Source organism: Sceloporus undulatus, chromosome 1, assembly GCF_019175285.1.
Source record: "Sceloporus undulatus isolate JIND9_A2432 ecotype Alabama chromosome 1, SceUnd_v1.1, whole genome shotgun sequence".
In the NCBI taxonomy this organism is placed as follows: Eukaryota; Metazoa; Chordata; class Lepidosauria; order Squamata; family Phrynosomatidae; genus Sceloporus; species Sceloporus undulatus.
The window spans coordinates 320700262-320721367 of NC_056522.1; the positions used below are offsets into that span (position 1 = coordinate 320700262).

Sequence of the window (21106 nt, forward strand, 5' to 3'; positions counted from 1 at the left end):
ATGCTTTCTCTTGCTGCTTCGCTTTTATCCCTAGTGTAAGGACTTGTTAAAACTTTAGGTTTTTTAAAGGTGTAAAGACAAAATCTATTCAAAAAGAGTATTTAGTGGCTCAAAAAGAATGAATTATTTCCCCCCAAACACCAATGTGAACTTTGTGAAGGTAATGCCTAACAACAAACTGTGCTGCCTCGAGGCTGCTTAACCTCTGCAATCCAAGACACACCTGGGCAACACTGCAGGATCATGAAACCAAAGTCATAAAACAAAACAAAAAAACACAGTAAACTTTGTAGTAGCAGGAAGGTATTTTCATTATTTGAAAAAAAAATAAAATTCAAACTTTTTTCATCACATAAAAACATTACATAAGTAATAAACATATTTACACTTCTGTTTTTGATTATAAATATACATTATATACAAAATAATGTTATAAAACGTAGAAAGTTCAGTGCTTCTGATTCTCTTTTTAAATTACTGAAATACTAGACTTCAAAATAAACTACAAACAGACACTAGTATAAACCATATTATTGATTTCTGAAGGTTGTCTCCATAAAGGTCTTGAATTGCCAGACCAGAAGGTCTGTAGTGAACATTCCAAGCAAGATCTTGCTTGCACAATTCAAGGCTGTAGGTGGACTAATCCAATGCTGGGATTTACAAGGTCAGGAACATTGCTTTTCCTCCACAGAAAGTACAATCCCAGCTTCCTTGAATGAAAACTGGCTTCCTCTCTCGGCTTCCGCCACATTTTGTTTCCCACAGTACTTGTTTATCACTATAAACATCATAGCACTTCCTATCTGAAATGTCTATTATTATTGCTGTAAATGCATAAGAGAGTCTTTGTGCACAGTTTTCCATTTCAGAGCTGCTCCTTTGGACTCAAAAGTTTAAAGTTAATCCTTTCCTCGTAGTACTGTGAAGGAATGGACAAGCACGCCAGAGCAAGAGATTTAAAGTTTTCCACACAGTATAATCTCTGAAGAAGTCCCCTTTCATAGCTTAGTCTTTGCTAGACTTCGGGGGAAGGGATGGATTTGTAGTGATGGTTGTTCTGTAGCAACAGATATTAAGGCAGGGCTTATAACACTTCCCTGTCTGAAATTGTTTGCAATTATTATGGTGGCACCAGACTGAGATATCTAACACAAATCCAAGTCCTTTCTTATGCATACAAAGAAACATACTTCTATTCATGGTGACTAGTAGTGCAAAAGGCATTAAAAAGCTGATTGATTTTAAACGCACTTGTAAGGCTTTCATTGATCATGGAATTAAGTTTCCTCATGTTTTGGAGAAGTATCCTCTTTTCCCCCCCCATTTAAGTCCACAGATGTTCCTATGGTTCAATAATAAGAACAAATTCTAACTTACAGCTTAGTTCACCAAAGCATAATCATCATCGTTAAGCAATGAAATGCTTAATCTTTCCTTACACTGTCTGTGAGCGATACATGGAAGGGAAAGGGGCTGGAAAAGGGAGGATCAACAAAAGGTATTGGTTGCCACTTCTGGCCAATACTGTTGGGGTACTGCAAGTTAGGGGGGGAGGCAGTTATGCCTTGATTTGGGCTCTCTAGATTCTCAGACACGCTTTAGGCACTTTCAAATCCAGAAAAAATGGTGACTTCATTTATTCTGTATCCATTTTCTGCATAGAAAAACGGGTTTCTTCATTCATTCTTCTCACAGTATTGCTGGTAGGCTCTGTGATGATGGCTGAGTGCCTTCTGCATTGACTGGCACCTCCCAAACTGAAGTTCTGGAAAGTCATACAACTGTTCATGAGCAACTGGCAGCAATGCAATTTCAAAGGCTAGAAAGAGATACAGTCTCTTCCTCTCTCGTCCCTGTAGTCAGTTACATTCCTCCGATCAGGCTTCAAAATAAGGAAACAGGAAACAAAAGGTGTATTGCAGCTTTTAAATTCACAGTCTGTCCAGTTCACCCATTTTCATCTCTCCTCCTCCTGAGAGCAGCAAATTGCATATAATTAATAAAAAATTAAAGGTCCAATCCAATTCTGAATTGTAAACAATGTAGCGGGAATGTCCACCTTGTGGCACCTCAAAAACCGAGGTGCAAAATGAGCAGCCTTCATTCTTATACCTATCCATGTGGGGGGGAAAAGAAAAGAAAAAAAGAATTAGAAACAGACGTATTACTTTATTCACTGTAAATTTAAAATTAAATGTAGGCAAATACAAACTTAGAACCTCCAACTCAAATCACTATCTTTCTTCTTTTTCTGTCTACCCCTTATTAAAGACAAACAATCTAGACCAGCAGTTTTCAAACTGTGGGTCACGACCCCTTTGGAGGGGTCAAACGACTCTTTCACAGGGGTCACCTAAGACCATTGGAAAACATATTTCTGATGGTCTTAGGAAACGAGACATGGTTGGGGGTCACCACAACATGAAAAACTATATTAAAGGGTCGTGGCATTAGCAAGGTTGAGAACCATTGATCTAGACTGATATAGAATCATAGAATCAGAATGGGACCCATGGGTCATCAGTCCAACCCTCTGCTCAATAGCAGGTATCTGTCCATCCTCTTTTTGCCTCTAGGTAATTGGTGGTATAGTGGTTTGAGCGTTGGACTATGACTCTGAAGACAAGGGTTAGATTCCCAGCTCATCCGTGAAACCCACTGGGTGACCTTGGGCAAGTTACACTCTTTCTGCCTTGGGGGAAGGCAATGGCAACCCTCTGAACAAATCTTTCCAAGAAACCCCCCATGATAGGTTTGCCTTAGGGTCACCATAAGTCTGAATAACTGCAGAATAATTGCCTGATTCTGTCTTAAATTTCAGATTGCTAGTCTGTGAATGACTTGAAGACACACAAACAACAACAACAACAAAATTGGTTCCATTGCCGAGCTGCTTTCACTGTTACGAAGTATCTTTCAATGGTAAATCTAAATCTACCCTTCTGTACCTTAAAACCTTTAGACCTAGTTCTACCCTCTAAGGCAGCAGAGAACAAGTCCACTTCTCTTTGATATTTCTGAACTCACAGTGTTTTCGTGTATTTATTTTTTGTGCTTCCTATTCTTAGATCCAGTGGGATGGATGGACTCAACAGGACTGTGATGTGAGTGGAAGGCACTTCTGGTCATGATGAGATGTTTTCTGATTTTTACCATTCCCTCTCCTTGCTTTCCCACCACCACCTAGCAACCCATCCCATTTTGATGGTTTCTCCAACCCCAAGGAGTAGCTTTTCAGGAATCAAAGTGTACTGCAAACATATGAGAGAATTTGGAAAGCGCTATTCTATGAGCACAATTCTGTTAATGGAAGGTAAGAACCAAATCTGAAGAATTTGATATTTCCCTTATTTATTTATTTCTTTGTTTCTCTGAGCTTTATTTGCTTAGGTTATGTGAAGCAGAAATAAAGAGTGCCATTTTCTCCCATTAGTTGCTTTAATCATAGCAGATGTATTTAAATGGTGCCCAAGAACCCCAAATTGCATTATTCTCTTCACATGTTCATGATAAACAATGCCACATTTCTATGTATTTATCACTGCATACGCGACATCTGCATGGGCAATGTACATACCTCTGTGGCTATAACACACTCATTTCGCTCTTCGGTTATCACAAAGACAGACTGGTACATGGAATCCCTTGGGGAGCATATTGCTGATATTCTACATTCTGGCTTTTCACTGTAGAAAACATAGAAAAACATACAATTAAGAACAATAAGTAAAATATTTTAGTTTCAGGTGTTAAGATGTGAAGAAAGAACAACCTGCAATCGCTGCAACTGAAAGAAAAGATACTATGTCATGGAAAACTATAGACATGTAAAAAAAGCTAGTTCCCAACAAAGGCATGTAAAGAATACAGTATTCACAAATGTCCTCTTTCTCAGAAAGAAAGAAAAATCAACATTTTGCTTGTTCACAAGAGAGAAAACACTATTCTTTTAAAATTTATGCAGGTTTTGCAGATATTTAAAATTTTAATTTAATATAGAATAGTTTTCTGCAATTTATTTTGCAAATAAATGATGTAATATAAAAGATAATTGAAAATGAGTAAAAACTTATAATCTCTTCAAGCAGGGAATTTTTTTAAAACAAATTCCCATTCATGCATGCAAAATTTAAATGATCAGAAATTTACATCTCCATTTCTAGTTCACACTAAACCATGGCCACACAGTGGAACCTAGGAGTGAGCTATGAAGTGAAAGAGTACTTGCAAGGGACAGAAAGTTATGGACCGAAAGCTACCCTTCATTTCAAACTAGCTGAGTTTTAGCTTGCTTGTCAGATGATATCCCTAAATCCATACATTTACTTTCTCCCAGATACAGGGTTGCCATAACCCGCCTGTGGGTGGGACTTTCCCGGTTTTGGGCGGGTCCGCACAGTCCTGCCCCGGGTTGCCCCTGCCCCCGGGATTTCCCCGCCCCCGGGCTTTGTTACAAAGCCTGCAACAGCAGGAGTGGAGAAAAGAGAGAGGCCTGTGTAGGCCTCTCTCCTTTGGTGGGGGGGCTTCCCTCCCCTCTTTGGCTCCACCGGAGCTGAGGGAGGGAAAGAAGCCTTGCCGAGGCCAGACTTCTTTCCCCGCCTGGGCTCCGCCGCCGAGAACGGAGCCCAGGCGGGGAAAGAAAGCCTCCCTGAGGGGAAGATTCCTTCCCCGCCTGGCCCTCTCCCCTCCTGACAGGCAGGGTCAAGGAGCCTCGCTTTAGCGAGGCTCCTTCACCCTGCCTGTTCCCCTCTGCATTTATATTGACATTTTTTTAAAAAATCACCCATTTTTTTCACGTGTCCTCCATTAAAAAAAAAGTGTCCTACATTTTAAAATTTTGTCCTACATTTGTCCCGGTTTGGAGGTCCTGACTTATGGCAACCCTACCCAGATATGTATGAATGGGTACTATTCTCTCCTATGGAGGCAAAGCACTGCATTTTCAAAAAACATTACAGTGGAGGACAATCATCCATTGTTGGTCTCAAATCCATGAAGAAGTCTATTGCAAGTCTGTCCTGAGCAGAGCACAGAGTGGAGAAAGATTAAATGGGCTTTTCCAAGGATTCACTCCACAAGAAAGTCCACTACTTTTAGCAAGCACGCGCACACACATATGTGTTGTTACCATTATTCTTTCCTATTCAACAATTCTGGCAGTAAGCCACCATTATTCCGACTGATGAAAGGGGAAAATAAGACTGAAAAAGAGAGATTTTCCTAAAATTACTGTCAGGCTTTGGTTTATTTTGGCACTTGAATGCAACAGAAGTGCAAAATAATGGCCATCTTTCAGAATGTTTATTCACAGACTAGCAATCTGCAGTTTAAGACCGAATCAGGCAATTATTCTGCTAACTTTGTCTTGCCCTGTGTCATTAACTTCCCTGACCCACAAGACCAATTAAACAGGCTGCATCATTCAAGTTCCCTGTGCTCAAGGGGAGGTGCCTTTGTAAAGTAAATATCTCTGAAAGGAAGAATCACCGGACAGCCCTTACTCTGATTATGACACTGTTTTTGTTTGAGGAACTGAAGGATCCTAGATCACAGCTGGGCCATGAGTCAACACAAGGTGCCCCACACAAAGGGGCTATTACTACCATTTCAAAGGGGGAAAGATACCACATGAAAAACTAAAAACTAATACTAGACAGGAAGAAAAACAGATAAACTTTAAAGATGATTTAAAAAAAAAAAGCTCCAGATGAGAAAGATCTATAGTGGCAGACAAAGTAAAATGAATTAGGGCTGCCTGAGCATATTAGAGAGGTGGGGTGAGGGCTACTACCAAAACTTTTGCTCTGCACACAGCTCCAAAGCAGGCTTTGTGTAGACTCAGAAACCATTGGAAAACCAGAGACGATGATGATAATCATAACAACCAAGAAAAGTGCTTGGTTTATAGGATTTTAAAAGGAGACATAAAATTAACATAATCTAACTGTTGGATTAAAAATGGGTTTCAGATCCTAACTATTACTTGTGAAAGCAGCGTACTGAACAAGAAAATTAAAATCTCAAAACTATAAATACTCAATTTATTTGCAATTCTATGAGCCAGTGTGGTGTAATGGTTTGACTATTGGACAATGATTCTGAGACAAGGGCTTGATGCCCACTTGGCCATGGAAACCCACTGGGTGGCCTTCAGTAAGTCACACTTTGTCAGCCTCAAAGGAAGGCAACGGCAAACACCCTCTGTTCTAATTTTGCCAAGAAAACCCTGTGACAGGGTTGCCATAAGCCAGTAATGACTTCAAACCACACAGTAACAAGAAGCAAATTTCTTATTTGCTCTCTTATCTCTCTCGTTTTTTAAATGCTCATATAGAAGCTTTCTTGTTCATATTTTCCAACTGTGGAGAGAAACGAGGCTTCTAAAAGAAATATCTGTACCTGTGTAACCAGAAGGGTGATTTCTCTCCTATACATTTTTCACTTTTATGGTATTTGTCTTCCTGAATCCCTCTACTTGTCAGTTCCTTCACCAGGTTATAATCCAATGTGTGATTCTTCAGTTTGTAATTTGATTTTTCCAGCACACAGTCTACTTCGAGGTCTTTATTTTTATTGGTGTTTTTAAGCTGAGAGGCTGGGATGAGATTTTCCTTCTGGAAGTCAGACAGGTTGTTCATGGCTTCAGAGTTCTGCTCTGGCTGCCTCTGCATCTGCCGGATGACGATTGCAATCATGCAGCACAGGACGAGGAGAGCCACTAGCCCAACACCCATGGATATAGCCACCCATGGAACTGGTTTAGGAAGCTCTGGCTTTGTGAAAGGATATACTGCAAATTCACACTGGCTGCCCCCAAAACCAGGGGGACAGTGGCAGGCAAAACTGGGAGCATAAAGCCCAACGTAGCATGTTCCTCCATTCTGGCATGGCCCAGAGGCACATCCATCTCTAGTTCTTATATCACAATTTCTACCAGTGAAGCCTGGCAAACAAGTACATGTGTAATCATGTGTATTCAAAAGGTCATGACAAGATCCTCCATTGGAGCATGGATTTCTGGAGCACTTGCTGATGTTGATCTCACATTTCTGTCCAGAGAAGCCAGGACGGCAGATACACACATGTTGCTGGCCCAACACAAAACACTGCCCACCTGTAGAGAAAAAGACACAAATAGTTCAATTTAGTGACCGCAATGTGTTGCACTAAACATAATAATGCCTTTACGGAACAAATTTACAATACAAAATACAGAATTACAATCAACAGAATGAACAAATTTGCTATACATAATTACAATCAAAAGAATGAAAGTTAGAGAAGCTATGCTCTAGTATATAGTCATCAAGAATGGCACAGAGAAGTATTTACTGTGCTGTGTGAATACTGCCAATTCATGTGAGGTGGCCTAAATAAACACTGTGGAAGAGGTTATGGGATATATGGAAGGGTTTAGTCATTGGGAAGTGTTGAGTAATGCACTGGTAGAGAAGGAAAAGAGAAGATGCGATGGTACAGGTATGCAAAGGCAGAAAGGAGTTCAGTAAAAGATGAATTAAAAATGCACTCTCTCAAATTGATATGCATTAAACCCCAAATAAATGCAGCACCATCAAGGGGCATCCCCACTGGTTCTTAATTTCTGGGCACAGAAATTATGTTAAAATTAAAATCATATTAAAGTTGCTGGTACTATTAATCCTTAAAATCTTTCTGGTGAAAGAATTTACCATTAGCACAAGGATTGTTGGTGCACCTGTCTTCTTTTTTCTCACAGTTAGATCCTGTAAAGCCCACAGGGCACAGGCAAGCATAGCTGGTTCCTTGTTCCCTTTCCAGGCATGTGCCACCATTAAAACACGGAGAATCAACACAAGTCAAGGCACTGTGCTCACAGCTGACCCCATCATATCCTCGGGGACATGTACATTTGTAATCTTTCCCTAAATCCTGTAGAAGAAAGAAGACATTTCAAATAAAAGAATAAAATTGCAATTCATTTCTGATTTTTTAAATTATTATTATTCAGTTTCTCTGAGCATCATGAATGAATTGAAATAAAAGGAATTGGCCTTAGTGGCAGCTGCAGGTAAAACAGGGTTACAACAAATATCTAGACCTACATTTAATAGTAGTTTTAAAGACATAGTCTCAACTACAATAGAAGCAATGTGAACTTGATAAGCCAGTATTTATACTTATTGACTTAATGGTCCCCTCTAGATGGGACTAAATGTTGGATTCAGACCCTAGTTGGTAAAAACTGTGATGGAAACCCAAGAAGCAGTAAAAAATTCCACTTTCACAATGACTATATAATCTCCTGCCCATTTCACTATCACTTCTCTTAAGAGCAAATCTCATTAAACTATATTAGACCACACAGTATTATTTCACAGTAAAATTCTAATTTAGGAATGAGAGTTGTGCAGCTCTCCAGATGTTACTGAACTGCAACTCACAGCTGTCCTATTCACCATAGCCAATGCAAGTTGCAGTTCAACAACATTTGCAGAGTCACACAGTTCTTGTAATGGCTTAGCTGGTTTACTCTAAATATGACTAAATCTTGATCCTATCCAATTATTGGAAGGTCTTGGAGGAAAGTTTTTAAACACCATAAACACCAGCAATCAACTTCTCATCCAGTACTAGAAGCCGCATAGAAAAAACCTCTGTACATTTATGTATAAGCAGGTGGGATATGAAATCATATTTAATTATCACCAAATGTGATAATTAAAAAACTTAAAAAACAACAGTGAAGGGATGACGTAGATTATTTGGATTCTCAAAAAAAAAAAAAAATCTCATAGCTGTCTTCCCAATTGGAAGCAATATTTTCTTAAGAACATACAAGGAGCCATGGTGAATCAGACCAAAGGCTTGGCTAGTCCAACATTCTGTTCTGAATCATTATATGAACATGGGAAACCTGCTAACAAGACATGAGTGCAACTGCATCCATCATCTCATACTTTCCAGAAACTGAACAACAGCCACTGATAGATCCATCTTCCCTAAAATTATCCAATCTCCTGTTAAAGCCATCCAAATTGACAGCCATCACTACACCTTGTGGTAGTGAATTTGAAATTTGAATTAAGAAGTTAATTAAAGAATTAATTAAAGATTTAGCTTATTTAGCTACAGTGATTAACCCCTGTTCTGGTTTTATGAAAATCGGAAAAGCCTTCTCCCTATCTACTTTCTCCACATTACACATAAATAGCCCCATTGTAACTTTTGCACTTAGAACAGTAGCTCCAGACCCTTGATATTTGGTTACCCTTTTCTGTACTTTTTCTCACTCTACAATGTTCAGAATGCAATATTCAGAAGTGTACACAGCATTCTAGAAGTAGCTGCAAGATGCATTTATAAAAGGGAAATATTGACAGTTTTATTTTAACTTGTGGGAATTTCAATATTACATTGTTAAGGACTTGTATACACACACTATCAGAGTGAAGTTCATACAGGTAAATGTGCTGGTGCAGCCACTGTGCAGACTGAAAAAGATGCACGGGTGGGAAAGAGAGAGAAAGAAATGCACCACATAGCAGCATGATTTTTCAGGCGGGAACCATAGCCACAGCACAGCATGTGTGCACATCCCTCCATGACATGAAGTTTTATGTGTACACATCCCTCATGCCAGCTCCAAGAACCTTCTATACCACATCAGCAGTGCCAGCATCTTTACATCAGCTGCTATACATATCATTCTGTTAAACTGATGCAACAGTGTTTCAGTGATACTTCTCTTTCTCCACTGTCCAGGAAATATCCCCAAGACAGTATCTAACAGCAAATCATTATCACTGAGGCGCATTACAGAGCGCTGAAAAGCGGTGCTCTGCCTGTGCTGTCATTAGCTGCGCCGAGAAGCCCCAGCGGCCAAACCACGAGGCTTCCAGGCGCAGCTAAAAAGAAGCTCCAAAATGGTGCTTCTTCTTGCGTTGTGGAAATGACTCAACAAGGCGCCAATGGTGCACTCGATGTGTCATTTTTACAATGCTACGTGTGGACGCTAAGCATCCAGCACGGAAAAATGGCCGCTCCCATGTGTATAGGCTGCGGCCATTTTTATGCCCCCGTCCCGTGCTAGGAGTGAGGCCGGTATGGATGCTAGGTCCTCGGCCAACCCCTAGCATGTGACGGGGGCACCGCAAAGGCCTGTGTGGAACGGGCCCAAGACTCACTTACTAAACAGGATTATTTGTGTGTATAAAGTAGAACAGCCTCATCATGCATCCTGCATTGAACTCTTTAGAGGTGTAGGACAGAAATATTTTATTGTATGATAAGGATGGAAACCAACTTATCTTCTTACATATTTATGTCCTGTATATTATTAGTTCTTACCGTGCAACTTCCTCCATTCTTGCAGGGGTTACTGTCACATACACTGATATTCCGTTCGCAGTCAATGCCAGTAAACCCTTCTTTGCAGGAACACGTGTAACTTCCCTGGCCAGTATTCATGCAAGTCGCTCCATTTTTACAGGGTCTATGATGGGTGCAGTAGTTCAGATCTGGGCAGAGGAGAAAGGGAAAGTTTCAGTCAATGAAATATTTATGACTTAATAAATAATAGCATTTAAGATGAGCCCCTGCAAACAGTATGGCGTAGTGATTTGAGTGTTGGACTAGGACTCTGGAGACCAGGGTTCGAATCTTGACTTGTCCATGTAAACTCATTGGGCAAGTCACACTCTCTCAGCCTCAGAGGATGACAGTGGCAAACTTCCTCTGAAGAAACTTGCCAAGAAAACCCTATGATAGTTTCACATTATGGTCCCATAAATCAGAAATTACTCGAAGGCACACAACAACAACAATTAGAAACAGCAAAACACAATGATTTAGGCTGAAACACCTTGAGTTTATTGTCAACCGAAACAATTAAATTTCCTTTATTAGGTTTAGCAGGATATACTTCCTGAGCCAGATGGACTACACTGCATACTTAATATAAACAAATGTGTATAAGGGTGTATAAATTCAGTACTTTTTCCTAAAGCATAGTTCTCAAACATTGTCACAGTCTCTCTCTCTCTCTCTCTCTCTCTCTCTCTCTGTGTGTGTGTGTGTACTGTTTTATTTGTTTATTTTGGTGTAGTGTGATGTGGGGATTGTTTGGTATTTTGTTCATATGGATCCACTTATTTTTGCTCAGATTGGGGAAGGGACACACGGATGGTGATTCCATGACTATTATTCATTTCCATTTTGTGAAGTGACTGTGCTGTACTTTGGGAGAGCACATTTGTGGCTCAGATGTCACTTATGGCTTGTACTTAAAATTCTTGTGCAAGCTATTTTTCTTTTAGGCTTACCAGTTTGTTTACTAAGAAGTGGATATTTCATGACTGGCCACACTAACAATGGCAGACATTTGTAAATCAGCAGGAATCGCCTTCATTTCAGCTGATTAATGAAAGCATGCACAACACATTTTCAAACTTTTCAATTTGTTCCCCAGCACTGGAAGCCCTCGCTTCTCCCTAGATCCAGACCATGGTGTATCAAAGGAACATGAAATAAGATGACATTGCAGGCTTACAATGAGCTTTTACTGTAATCAGCATAACCAAAGCTATGGCATGCTCTTGACTTGTTGTTGTTGTTGTGGTTATTGTTGTTGTGTGCCTTCAAGTCATTTCTGACTTATGGTGACCCTAAGGTGAACCTATCATGGGATTTTTTTGCCCAAAATCACTCAGAGGGTTTCCGTGTCCAAGCAGGGATTTGAACCCTGGTTTCCCAGTGCCCTGCTCCAACACTCAAACCATGCTGGCTCTCTACATTTAATGAAATAGCTTCAATCAGCAGTCACATCAAAATTAAATCATTCGTGTCATAATTATACCAACTAACCTTGATCACAGAAGAGGCCTCCCCATCCTTCATCACATATGCACTTCCCTGGTGTTGTACAGGTTCCATGTCGGCAACCTACATGAGGAATGCATTCATCACAATAACGGCCTCGCCAACCGCTGCGGCATCTGAGAAGAAAATAATTGCAATTTTTCAGTACTTATTAAATGACTTTATTCATTTTCTTAACTTTAATTAATACAAATGTACTCTTTATATGGTTATGATGTGTTATCTGTTTATTTGTTGGTATCAAAGATTTTAATCATTTTGAATTGTGATACTTTATAGCTTTTAGCAATAAAGATTCTAGCTGTCTATTTAATGACTTTGGGATCACTGAAGACAAAGGCAGTTGTTCTTTTTAACCTAGGATACCAATTCAAATCTGTAAATTGAAAGTAGCCGAGAACTGTGTTACATATATTGGTATTCTCATTCAGATCAAATATGATGACAACTTACATGCACTCTCCTGGATTTTGGCAAAATCCATTTTTCTTTGGACAACCAGCTAGACAGATAGCTGTCGGAAAAAGTGGAAGTACATTTTGTTAGAAAAAAGAAAAAAGAATGTATTTCAAAACATTAATCACATTTGTATCTTGTTTGTCCTCCAAATAAGTCAACACAAGATCCCTACCACCACGTTTGTGGATCTGAGTGAACAGCCCAGACACACTTATATATAAAAGTACTATTTATATTTTACACTAATAGAAAAACCTAAATTATCTCAAAAGAAAACTCATATGCCTTGCTCAGAATTGTGAAAACCGATATATAGTAGACTTGTTTTACATACAGTGGCACCTTTACATGCATATGTGGATACAACACTAAAAAAAAAAAAAGACAACTAAGACTACAACAGCAGCATTGTTCATAAATACTGCTTTCCTGTAAAGCCTGGTTTGCCTTTGTTTTCACAACAAATATAGATTTGGTTTCCTAAGGCCAAGAAGAACATGGCTATATTTTAAGAACATACCAGTTTCACCAGGTCTGGCAGTAACAGAACTTTTAGCAATGGTTCAGTTCTAAACTTCTTAGGAGATGCACCTAAGCTCAGTGTTATAATATCCGTATCAAGAAATCAATAGTTCTTATTAGGAAGTTGCCTTTGTAGTTGGAAGTGGAAGGCAGATGAGATCTAATTACAATGAAAATACTTTGTACCTTCAACTCCTACGGAATATGTTTTCAGAAATCAGTCTGCTAGGGGCATTTGATGACATCACAATTTGAATTGGGTGCAAATGAGGGGAAATAAATGGAAATGGGCCAGTTGCTATTGGAGCATGTATAAAAAGGAGCAAAAACACTATTTTCCAACCAGAAACTCTCCTGGACATAAAGAAATCCTGATCCTCAAGTCCAAAGGCCTACAAAGATACAGGGAGCTACCGGACAGAAGGACTTTTTACATAGAGGTGCCCACATTGTGCACCCTCTCTCCTCAGAGAATATACATATAGTATTTACTGTTCTCAGCTGCAGGCAAAGATCTTTTTGGAGGAAATCTACAATCAGAAGACTAGTGTGATAGCACCTCCTTGCTGTGATCCCCAGGAGACTGGCATTGAGAGCTATACCGTAATGCCTTCAACAGAAGCATATTATACATGCCATCAAATACATACTGGCTGCTACCACAAAACAAAGTGGCAGCTTTTCAAGTTGCTCTTCAAGCAAACCTACCACTGCCAGTACTTGCTGTTGTAAAAATGCACAGGGAAGGTATTATAGGTTGCAATATTCAGTGACAGTGAACATACAGTTCACTGGAATGGCTGTGAGCTTCTTGGCATTTATCCACTGCAGCATGTTTGGAGACATGCATCAGAGCATCACTCTTTATGGATTTACATCAGCCTACACTGGTGCAGTAAGGCATAACGTGTAAACCAGCTACTTGAAACATGGAAGGGGATACTACTTATAATGTGCAGAGCTAGATCAATGAACTCTCCAGTATTTTACTTTGTTTCTTTTCTGAAGGAGACTGTGGGGTTTTTTTTTATTATTGTTATGGTGGAATGGAGGAAACAACTGCTCTCTGATATGGCAACGGTATTTTTGGTACCCCCCAAAAGAAAACCCCCAATCCTCACAATTTATTACATGGCTTACACAAACAAAGGGTAAGGATGATTTACAGGGGTAAAGAGTTCAAGAGACTTCCAGAAAGCTTTTCTTTCATTTGTTTCAGATAAGCTTCCCATTGAGAAGCTTCCTTACATTATGAAGCCAGTACCCCCACCCCCCCAACTTAACCCCTACTTCTCTCCTGAAAAGACTGGAGTCTGCGTTCACATCAGAGAGGTTTATAGTTGAAACTATAGAGCACTGATTCCCAAACTATGGTCCTCTGGGGGTTTTTTGGACTTCAGCTCCTAGAATTCCTGAATGTTGGCTGGCCAAGGTGACTGTGGCTTCTGAGAGGACCAATGTTTGGGAATTACTACTATAGGTTGCATCCACATTGCAGAAATAATCCAGTTAGACACTACTTTGACTGCCATGGCGCAATGCTATCGAATTCTGGGAACCGTAGTTTTGCCTTTTCTGTCAGAGAATTCTTGTGCCCAAACAAACTACAGTTCCCAGAATTCCACAGTACTGAGCCATGGCAGTTAAAGTGATGTCAAACCAGATTATTTCTGCAGTGTGGATGCAGACCTACTTGACTGGTTCTCCTTTACGGTTATGACAGCTGATCTCCCTGCTCTCAACCAAACGCAACCCTCTCCCTCATCCCGCACTGACCAAGGTGACCAGATGCCCTCACCGCCAAGGAGGACAAGGCACCACAAAATGATGGGCAAGAAAAATGTTGGACATGACCAAAGAAAAGCTCAAACCACTCACAGAATTATCAGTTTGTGCTTCTTCAGCAGGCTCAAAATGCAGGATAAGCATTTTGGAATTCCTCTTGGAGAGAAGGCTGAAATGGAGGGCATGTTCTGGAAAAGGAGGATCAAGTCGGGTCACCCTGCCCACTGATCCTCACCTATGGTTTCTCTCCTTACAACTCTTTATAGGCCTTAAATGTAATAAGTAATTCAATGTCTGTCCCATCATGGAGGCCCATGACCACTAGGCGGCGCTCTCAACACTGTGAATTTTCTTCCTCCTGCAGCATCTCCAGCCCACTGTTTTCTGAGTCTGGCTGCATCCACAATGCAGAAATAATCCAGCTTGACACCGCTTTAAGTGCTGTGGCTCAAAGTTATGGAATTCTGGGATTTGTCAATGGTTGTGGCACCAGAGGGGAGCATATGACAAACCCCAGAATTCCACAGCATTGAGCCACAGCACTTAGTCGTGTCAAACTGGATTATTTCTAGAGTGCAAATGCAGCCTCTGAGGGTTTTTGGGGTGACAGCTTACCTTCAGTGCAATAGTTCCCAGTCCATCCTGGCATGCATGCGATGCTGCCATCAGGTCCACAGATGTAGTGTCCAAAGTGGTCATCTCGGCTCCTGCAGAGACGGGAGCAATTGTCGCCATAGTAGTGTTCATTGCAGACAACCCGGTAGGAGTATCGGAGCTTGGCCTGATCATTGCTCTGCTCATCCTGGGACCAGTCCTCGCCCACTGCCAATGAGCGTTTGATGGCCATTTGGCTGATCAGCCATTTCTTGGCTGGGGGCTCAGAACCTGCAACAGGAACACACAAACACACATGTAGACCTGGTGGTTTGGAGGCTCTAGTCCCCAGGGAAACACAGAGCTGGAAGGGACTTCAAGTTCATCTATTCCAACCCTGCCTGCTCAATTGGAAAACATAATTAAAGCTCCCCTGAAAGATGCCCACCCAGGGTAACCAGGTGTCCTCACCCACAAAGGATGACAAGGCACCACAAAATGTAGGGATGTTCAAGAAAAATGGAGTACATGATCAAATAAAAGCTAAAAACACTACTCTAAATAGAAATGCATGCTTCTTAGCCAAATGGAGGACCTTTTGAGATTCCTCCTGACTGAAATGTCAGATAAATCCTACATTTGCCCACCCAACCTCTCTTGGTGATGGCGAGTCCACCGGAGAGAGAGTGGGAAGGGAGCAAAGCCCTCAAGGAAAGGGGGGGGGGGGAGGGGCAAAAACGATGCATTACAAAATTAATTTTGATATCCCAACAGAGTGGTTATGATATTTGTTACCAAATTGTGCAGGGTGAAGGGAGAGCAAATCATTTGCCTTGTCCTAGGGCCCAGTGCCAGCCCTTCTAGCTCAGGGTATCATTGGAGGAGGCTGTGCCTCACCTCCCATCTCCTCTCTCACAAATGCTTCCCCATGTCAGCAAGCAACGTCCAGCTTTCCCACAGCAAGCAGTGATGTCCGTTCTCATACAACCACCTAGTTGCAATGGCTTCAGTTTGTGTCACACTCCTCTGCAGAATGGAGATGTGTAACCACAAAGGAAAAGGCCTCTGTGCATGTGCAGAGTGCTATTTACCACTGAATAACCACAGACCTGAATCGCCTCAGTGAAACAGCTCTGCTAAGAGGGATGAGAAAATATAACTGGCGAGAGTCCACATGCCTCTCTTGAAAAATTAAGCACGCACACCTTCCAAGACTCTTCATACTGTGCCAGGTGCCACCTGTCTGGTACCGTTCTCTAATTTCAGTGCCACACATGCTTCCTTCCAGGCTACAATGGCATCTTTTCACATCCTCACAGATTGGTTATCATCCTTTCCCACTCCCTTCTTTTCAGGGTCTGACAGGGCATTTGCATTTAACAGCTGTGTCACAGGCAGAAATTCAACAGGTGCATTCCCCCATCCCTGCATCCTCCATCTTGGGCATTGCTTCTGGCGATAAATTTCACAGGTCATAGTTGTCCAAGACCAAAAATAGGCATAACCCCCTCCCAGGTTACCCACTGACTGCTTATTTGTTGTCGCTGTGTGCCTACAAGTCATTTTTGACTTATGGCAACCCTACGGCAAAGTTTTTTTTGGCAAGTTTCTTCAAAGGGGGTTTGCTCACCCCTGAGGCTGAGAGGTGTGACTTCACTGCTTATACTGTATACCTAACTGTGCTCCTTTCTACCAGTTCAGCCACGTAGCATCATGCCACCTCCTGTGGGTGCTACCATACACTGTGACCTTATTAAAACCATTCTTGTGTTACATCTTAACTTGTACTTCGTCTCCAGTGTCATCCTAATGAGCAACAGCATCGAGGATCAAACCTCGAGTCCCTAGCACCAAGTGCAAGAGTTTCCATCAGCGAGTGCCATCGCAAAACCAAAACCAAAACCAAGAAATGCTCCCTCTAACTGGTGGCATGCTTAAAATAATTCAAAAATAATGAAACATGTAAAGAGGAACAAGTAGGCCGTAAGTAGCAATTGTGACATTGCAGAGGAATACTGCAGTATTCCACAAATATTGTGCCAAATAATGATGATTAAAAACTCTCCTCAGCTAGAAATATAAGGAAACATTTGGGATATTTGATAGCAACAACTGGGGAAGTAAGGCATTGTACAAATGGGGGAAAATAACACACTGTTTTTCCTTCTTGTTTTTTGCCTTTCGCATCCATTATTGTTAGCCGCGGCCCTGAGAAGTTTTGCAGCAAGGCTTTCAAAGTAAAAGCTCTTGCGCTGTTGAAATATCCTTTTCCTTTATGTCACAAAAACATCCCAAAGCCATTATTCCTTTTCCAAAGGGCGGAATTTGCAGAAGGTGTAAAATACAGGAAAAGGCGGTCAGGAGTTTTTTGGCAGCCTTGCCGTTTTCTCACCAAAGAGCGCCTTTCTTTCCCACGCCAAAAATAAACGGGGAGGAAACGCAATTGTGTGGAGATTAAGTAAGGGACAAAAATCAAAGCAAAACTGGATGGGGAGCGCAGGGAAAGAAAAAACAACAACTCTGGCTTGCAGACTGGACCGACCAAAGAAAAGGTACCCTCAGGGGCTACGTGCAGAGAAACGTATTTATTTTCCTTGGGCGATAGCTGTTTTATTACGGTGCTGCTGAGAGATTTAGTTTAGTCTTGTGTTAAAAAGGCCCAAGTTTATAATAAGACCAGGCAAGTTTTGGGGACCGCTGTCGCCCTCCAGTGGCCAAGGAGTGAAACGCCATATTCACCTGCTGGATGGTAACCTTCAGGAGCGTGCCAGGCTTCGATGATCAGCGAGAAAGTGCCCTGCAAAGGGAAGGAAGAAGGCACTGCATTGAAGAGCGGCCAGGAAGAAGGGAGTGAAAAGTGATCGGAAAGAGCTGGGAGTCTCAAACAATCGGGTGAAAGCAGAAAGCTTTCTCCCGGGAGGAGATCCATTTCAATTAATCTAATTGCAGATAGCATTACTCTCTCCCAGTCCATGAAATGGAGCTTCCTCAGGCAGCACTGCTTTCAATCTCCTGGGGAAAACCTTTCTGGACTCTCAAAAGGAAGATCACACACTCTCTCTCTTTTCTATGCCCCCTTTCCCTCCATCCCTTCATTTTCCCTCATTCATATTTTCTGTCTCCCTTCTAACACGGGTGTCGTGGATGCCCACGTTCCAAGATAGACCCGTGTCTTCCTTTCAACCCCAATCTGGGAGTCTTGGGCCAAAAGCCCCACTCCAGTTGTGGATCTGTGTCTTATATGGAAGTGATGGGCTGGGGGTGCCATTTTGGACTCTCCGGGGCTTTTCTTGGCCAGAGGGGCTTGGCGTGGCCCCCCTCCGAGGCTGACTCCAGAGATCTGCAGCGTCAGTCTGGAGGGAGACCTCGCAGCAGCCCCTTTGGGACTCACTGGAAGAAAGGACTGGGCAGCAGTCGACTTCTTCCTCAGAATCAGGTTTTTCAAGGGGCTGGTCTGCAGGGCGATCTGGCAGCCCCTTTGGACCAACCCAAGGGCACCTTTCCCGGACTTCACTCTGGTTCCTCAGACGCTTTCTTTCCCACTCCAGACTCCACCAAAAGCAGCGGAGGAAGGAGGCGGCTGAAGTCGAGGGAAGCTCCTGTCTTTCGGGGAGCCTGGAACTAAGGGGCCTCAGAGAGTGTGCTAGAAGACACAGCGGGGGCAGTTGGAGCGGGCTCCAAAGGTGGGGATGCTGTGCCGGTGGGTCGGGGGTGGCGGAGGGGGTGGGAGAGCTGGCTCACCGGCCAGGTGAAGTTGAAGGGCAGCTGGAGGGGGCTGCCGGGGCCCTGGGCGCTGCTGGCGGCGGGGACGGCGAAAGAGTTGGTGCCCAGGACCGGGGTGACCAGGCTGCCGAAGGTGCAGCCTTCCGGGGAGATGACCAGCTGGAAGTGCTTCAGGCAGACCCTGAAGAAGGTGCGGCAGCCGCCCCGGCAGAGCTCCCCGCTGGCCAAGGCCGCCCGGCCGTTCAGGAACTCGCGCAGCTCCAGCTGGAAGACCCCCGAGCCACAGACCCCCTGCAGGGAAGGAGGGAGACGCCATCAGCCCCGCATCTCTTCCACCCGACCGCCCGCCCGCCCGCCCGGGGAGGGGGTGCCAAGGGGGCCAGGGCTTTACCTGCAGCGGAGCGGCCAAGGCCAGGGCCAGGGCCAGCAGGCGCCAGGCGGAGGAGGAGGAGGAGGAGGAGGAGGAGGAGGCCATGCTTCAGGCGGACAGCCGGCCGGGTCCCGGCGCAGCCCTCTCTCCCGCCGCCCCTTCCAAGCAGGCGAGGGCTCCGAGGGGGATCCGGTAATCCAATGGGTTCCAGGGATCAGTCCTGGGGGGAAGTCCGGCTGAGAGGCTCCAAAAGCCGAGGAAGAAGAAGAAGAGGAGGAGGAGGAGGAGGAGGAGGAGGAGGAAGAGAAGTAAAGGAAGAAGAAGCGGAGGTGGAGAAGAAGTGGTGGAGGATGAGGAGCAGGAGGAGAAGGAGAAGCGGCGGAGGAGGAAGAGGAGGAGAAGTGGTTCTGGAGGAGGAGGAGGAGGGAGAGGGAGAGAAGAGGTGGAGGAGGAATAGAAGAAGAAGAAGAGGAGGAGGAGGAGGAGGAGGAGGAGGAGAAAAGGTGCTGCTGCTGCTGCTGCTGTTGGAGGAGGAGACCTGCCAAGGAGGGGGCTCTCTGGGGGCGCTGCCCTCCTTCTCCTTCTCCTGCTGCTGCTGCTGCTGGCTCCGCTCTTGCAGCGCTGTCTGGGCGAGTGAGGCGCTGCCTTCCCCGGCGGGGTTTATATGCCGGCCAGCAGGGCCTGGCGGTGGCGTCCGTCCCTCCCTCCCTCCCCGCCCCTGCCTCCCTCGCCTTCCCCAGCCGCGTTCCGCTCCGCTTTCTCGGGAAGAAGGGCCAAAGACAGCCCCCCGATCCGACCCAGGAGGAGGAAGACCTCTTTCCCCCAAAAGCCTCTCTTGGGGAGGGATTGGCAGCAGGGCCCACACCGGAGTCACTCCCCTTGGAAGGAGGAGGAGGAGGAGGAGGATGTAGAGGCAGATGTCAAACGAAACTCAGAGTGGCTTATATACACTCTTTATTGAAAATTTACAATATAAACAAGGCGTTTTATATATCCATCTGTCTCCTCACAAACTTCTCTTTCCCCCTCCATTGCTAATAGCCGAAGATACAACGGTTGCAGCTCCTCTTAACACATTCCTCAATGATTAAATCCCTCATTCATTTCTTCTGCTTAAAAGAGAGATGGTCAAGTTAAGTCTGCTCAGAGATTGAGGGTTGGCTATTGATATTAATAGGCATCAGATCCTTTTGCTGTTTGCAAAGTTTGCAAAGGGATCTAGTAGCCCTTTTGGAGACTAACTGAAAGAAAGAAGTTGGTCTCCTGAGCTTTCCTAGACCTGAGCCTAGTTCCTGAGATGCTCAGGCGACCAACTTCTTTCTTTCAGCTAATCCCAAAGGGGCCGCTTGATCTCTTTGCAAACTGATTTTCCATACCAACACTACTTTGCAGAAATCCTTCAGTTTGAGAGCCAAACTGCCTTTGGCTCAGGGCTAGGGGATCCTGGGAAATGTGGTTTGCCCTGGCACCAGAGCTGAGCTCTCTCTGACAGAGAGAGCTCAGCCCTGGTACCAGAGCTCCTTGAGCCAGAACAGTTAAAACGGTCTCAAGATGGATTATTTCTGCAGTGTAGACTGGGGCCTAGACTCCCAGAGGCCCCGTGACCAAAAGGGAGGAATGGCCTCTGCTTAACTGGATAGCCATCCTTCTTTGCCACCTTCACTAAGGATAACAATAGCAACATCTTGACAAAAATGTAAAGCTGCGACTCTAACGTCCTCATTTTCCCCTTTCTCCTGTTTGATTTTAGCACCTTTTGCCCGATGAAAGCCTGCCACATGTATTTTGTGC

General features: G+C 43.5%; 1 protein-coding gene across 1 annotated transcript; it reads right to left on the reverse strand.

The window, feature by feature from the left end:
- Nucleotides 1-298: 298 nt before the first annotated feature.
- On the reverse strand, nucleotides 299-19641 carry DLL4 (delta like canonical Notch ligand 4). Its single transcript, XM_042466570.1, has 11 exons — nucleotides 19337-19641; nucleotides 18964-19236; nucleotides 17962-18019; nucleotides 15244-15513; nucleotides 12316-12376; nucleotides 11848-11978; nucleotides 10333-10502; nucleotides 7695-7914; nucleotides 6403-7117; nucleotides 3581-3689; nucleotides 299-2115 (listed from the first exon to the last, which is right to left on the reverse strand). The coding sequence occupies exons 1-11, from the start codon at nucleotides 19418-19420 to the stop codon at nucleotides 2110-2112; spliced, it is 2097 nt and encodes a 698-aa protein (XP_042322504.1). The 5' UTR covers nucleotides 19421-19641; the 3' UTR covers nucleotides 299-2109.
- Nucleotides 19642-21106: the final 1465 nt, after the last annotated feature.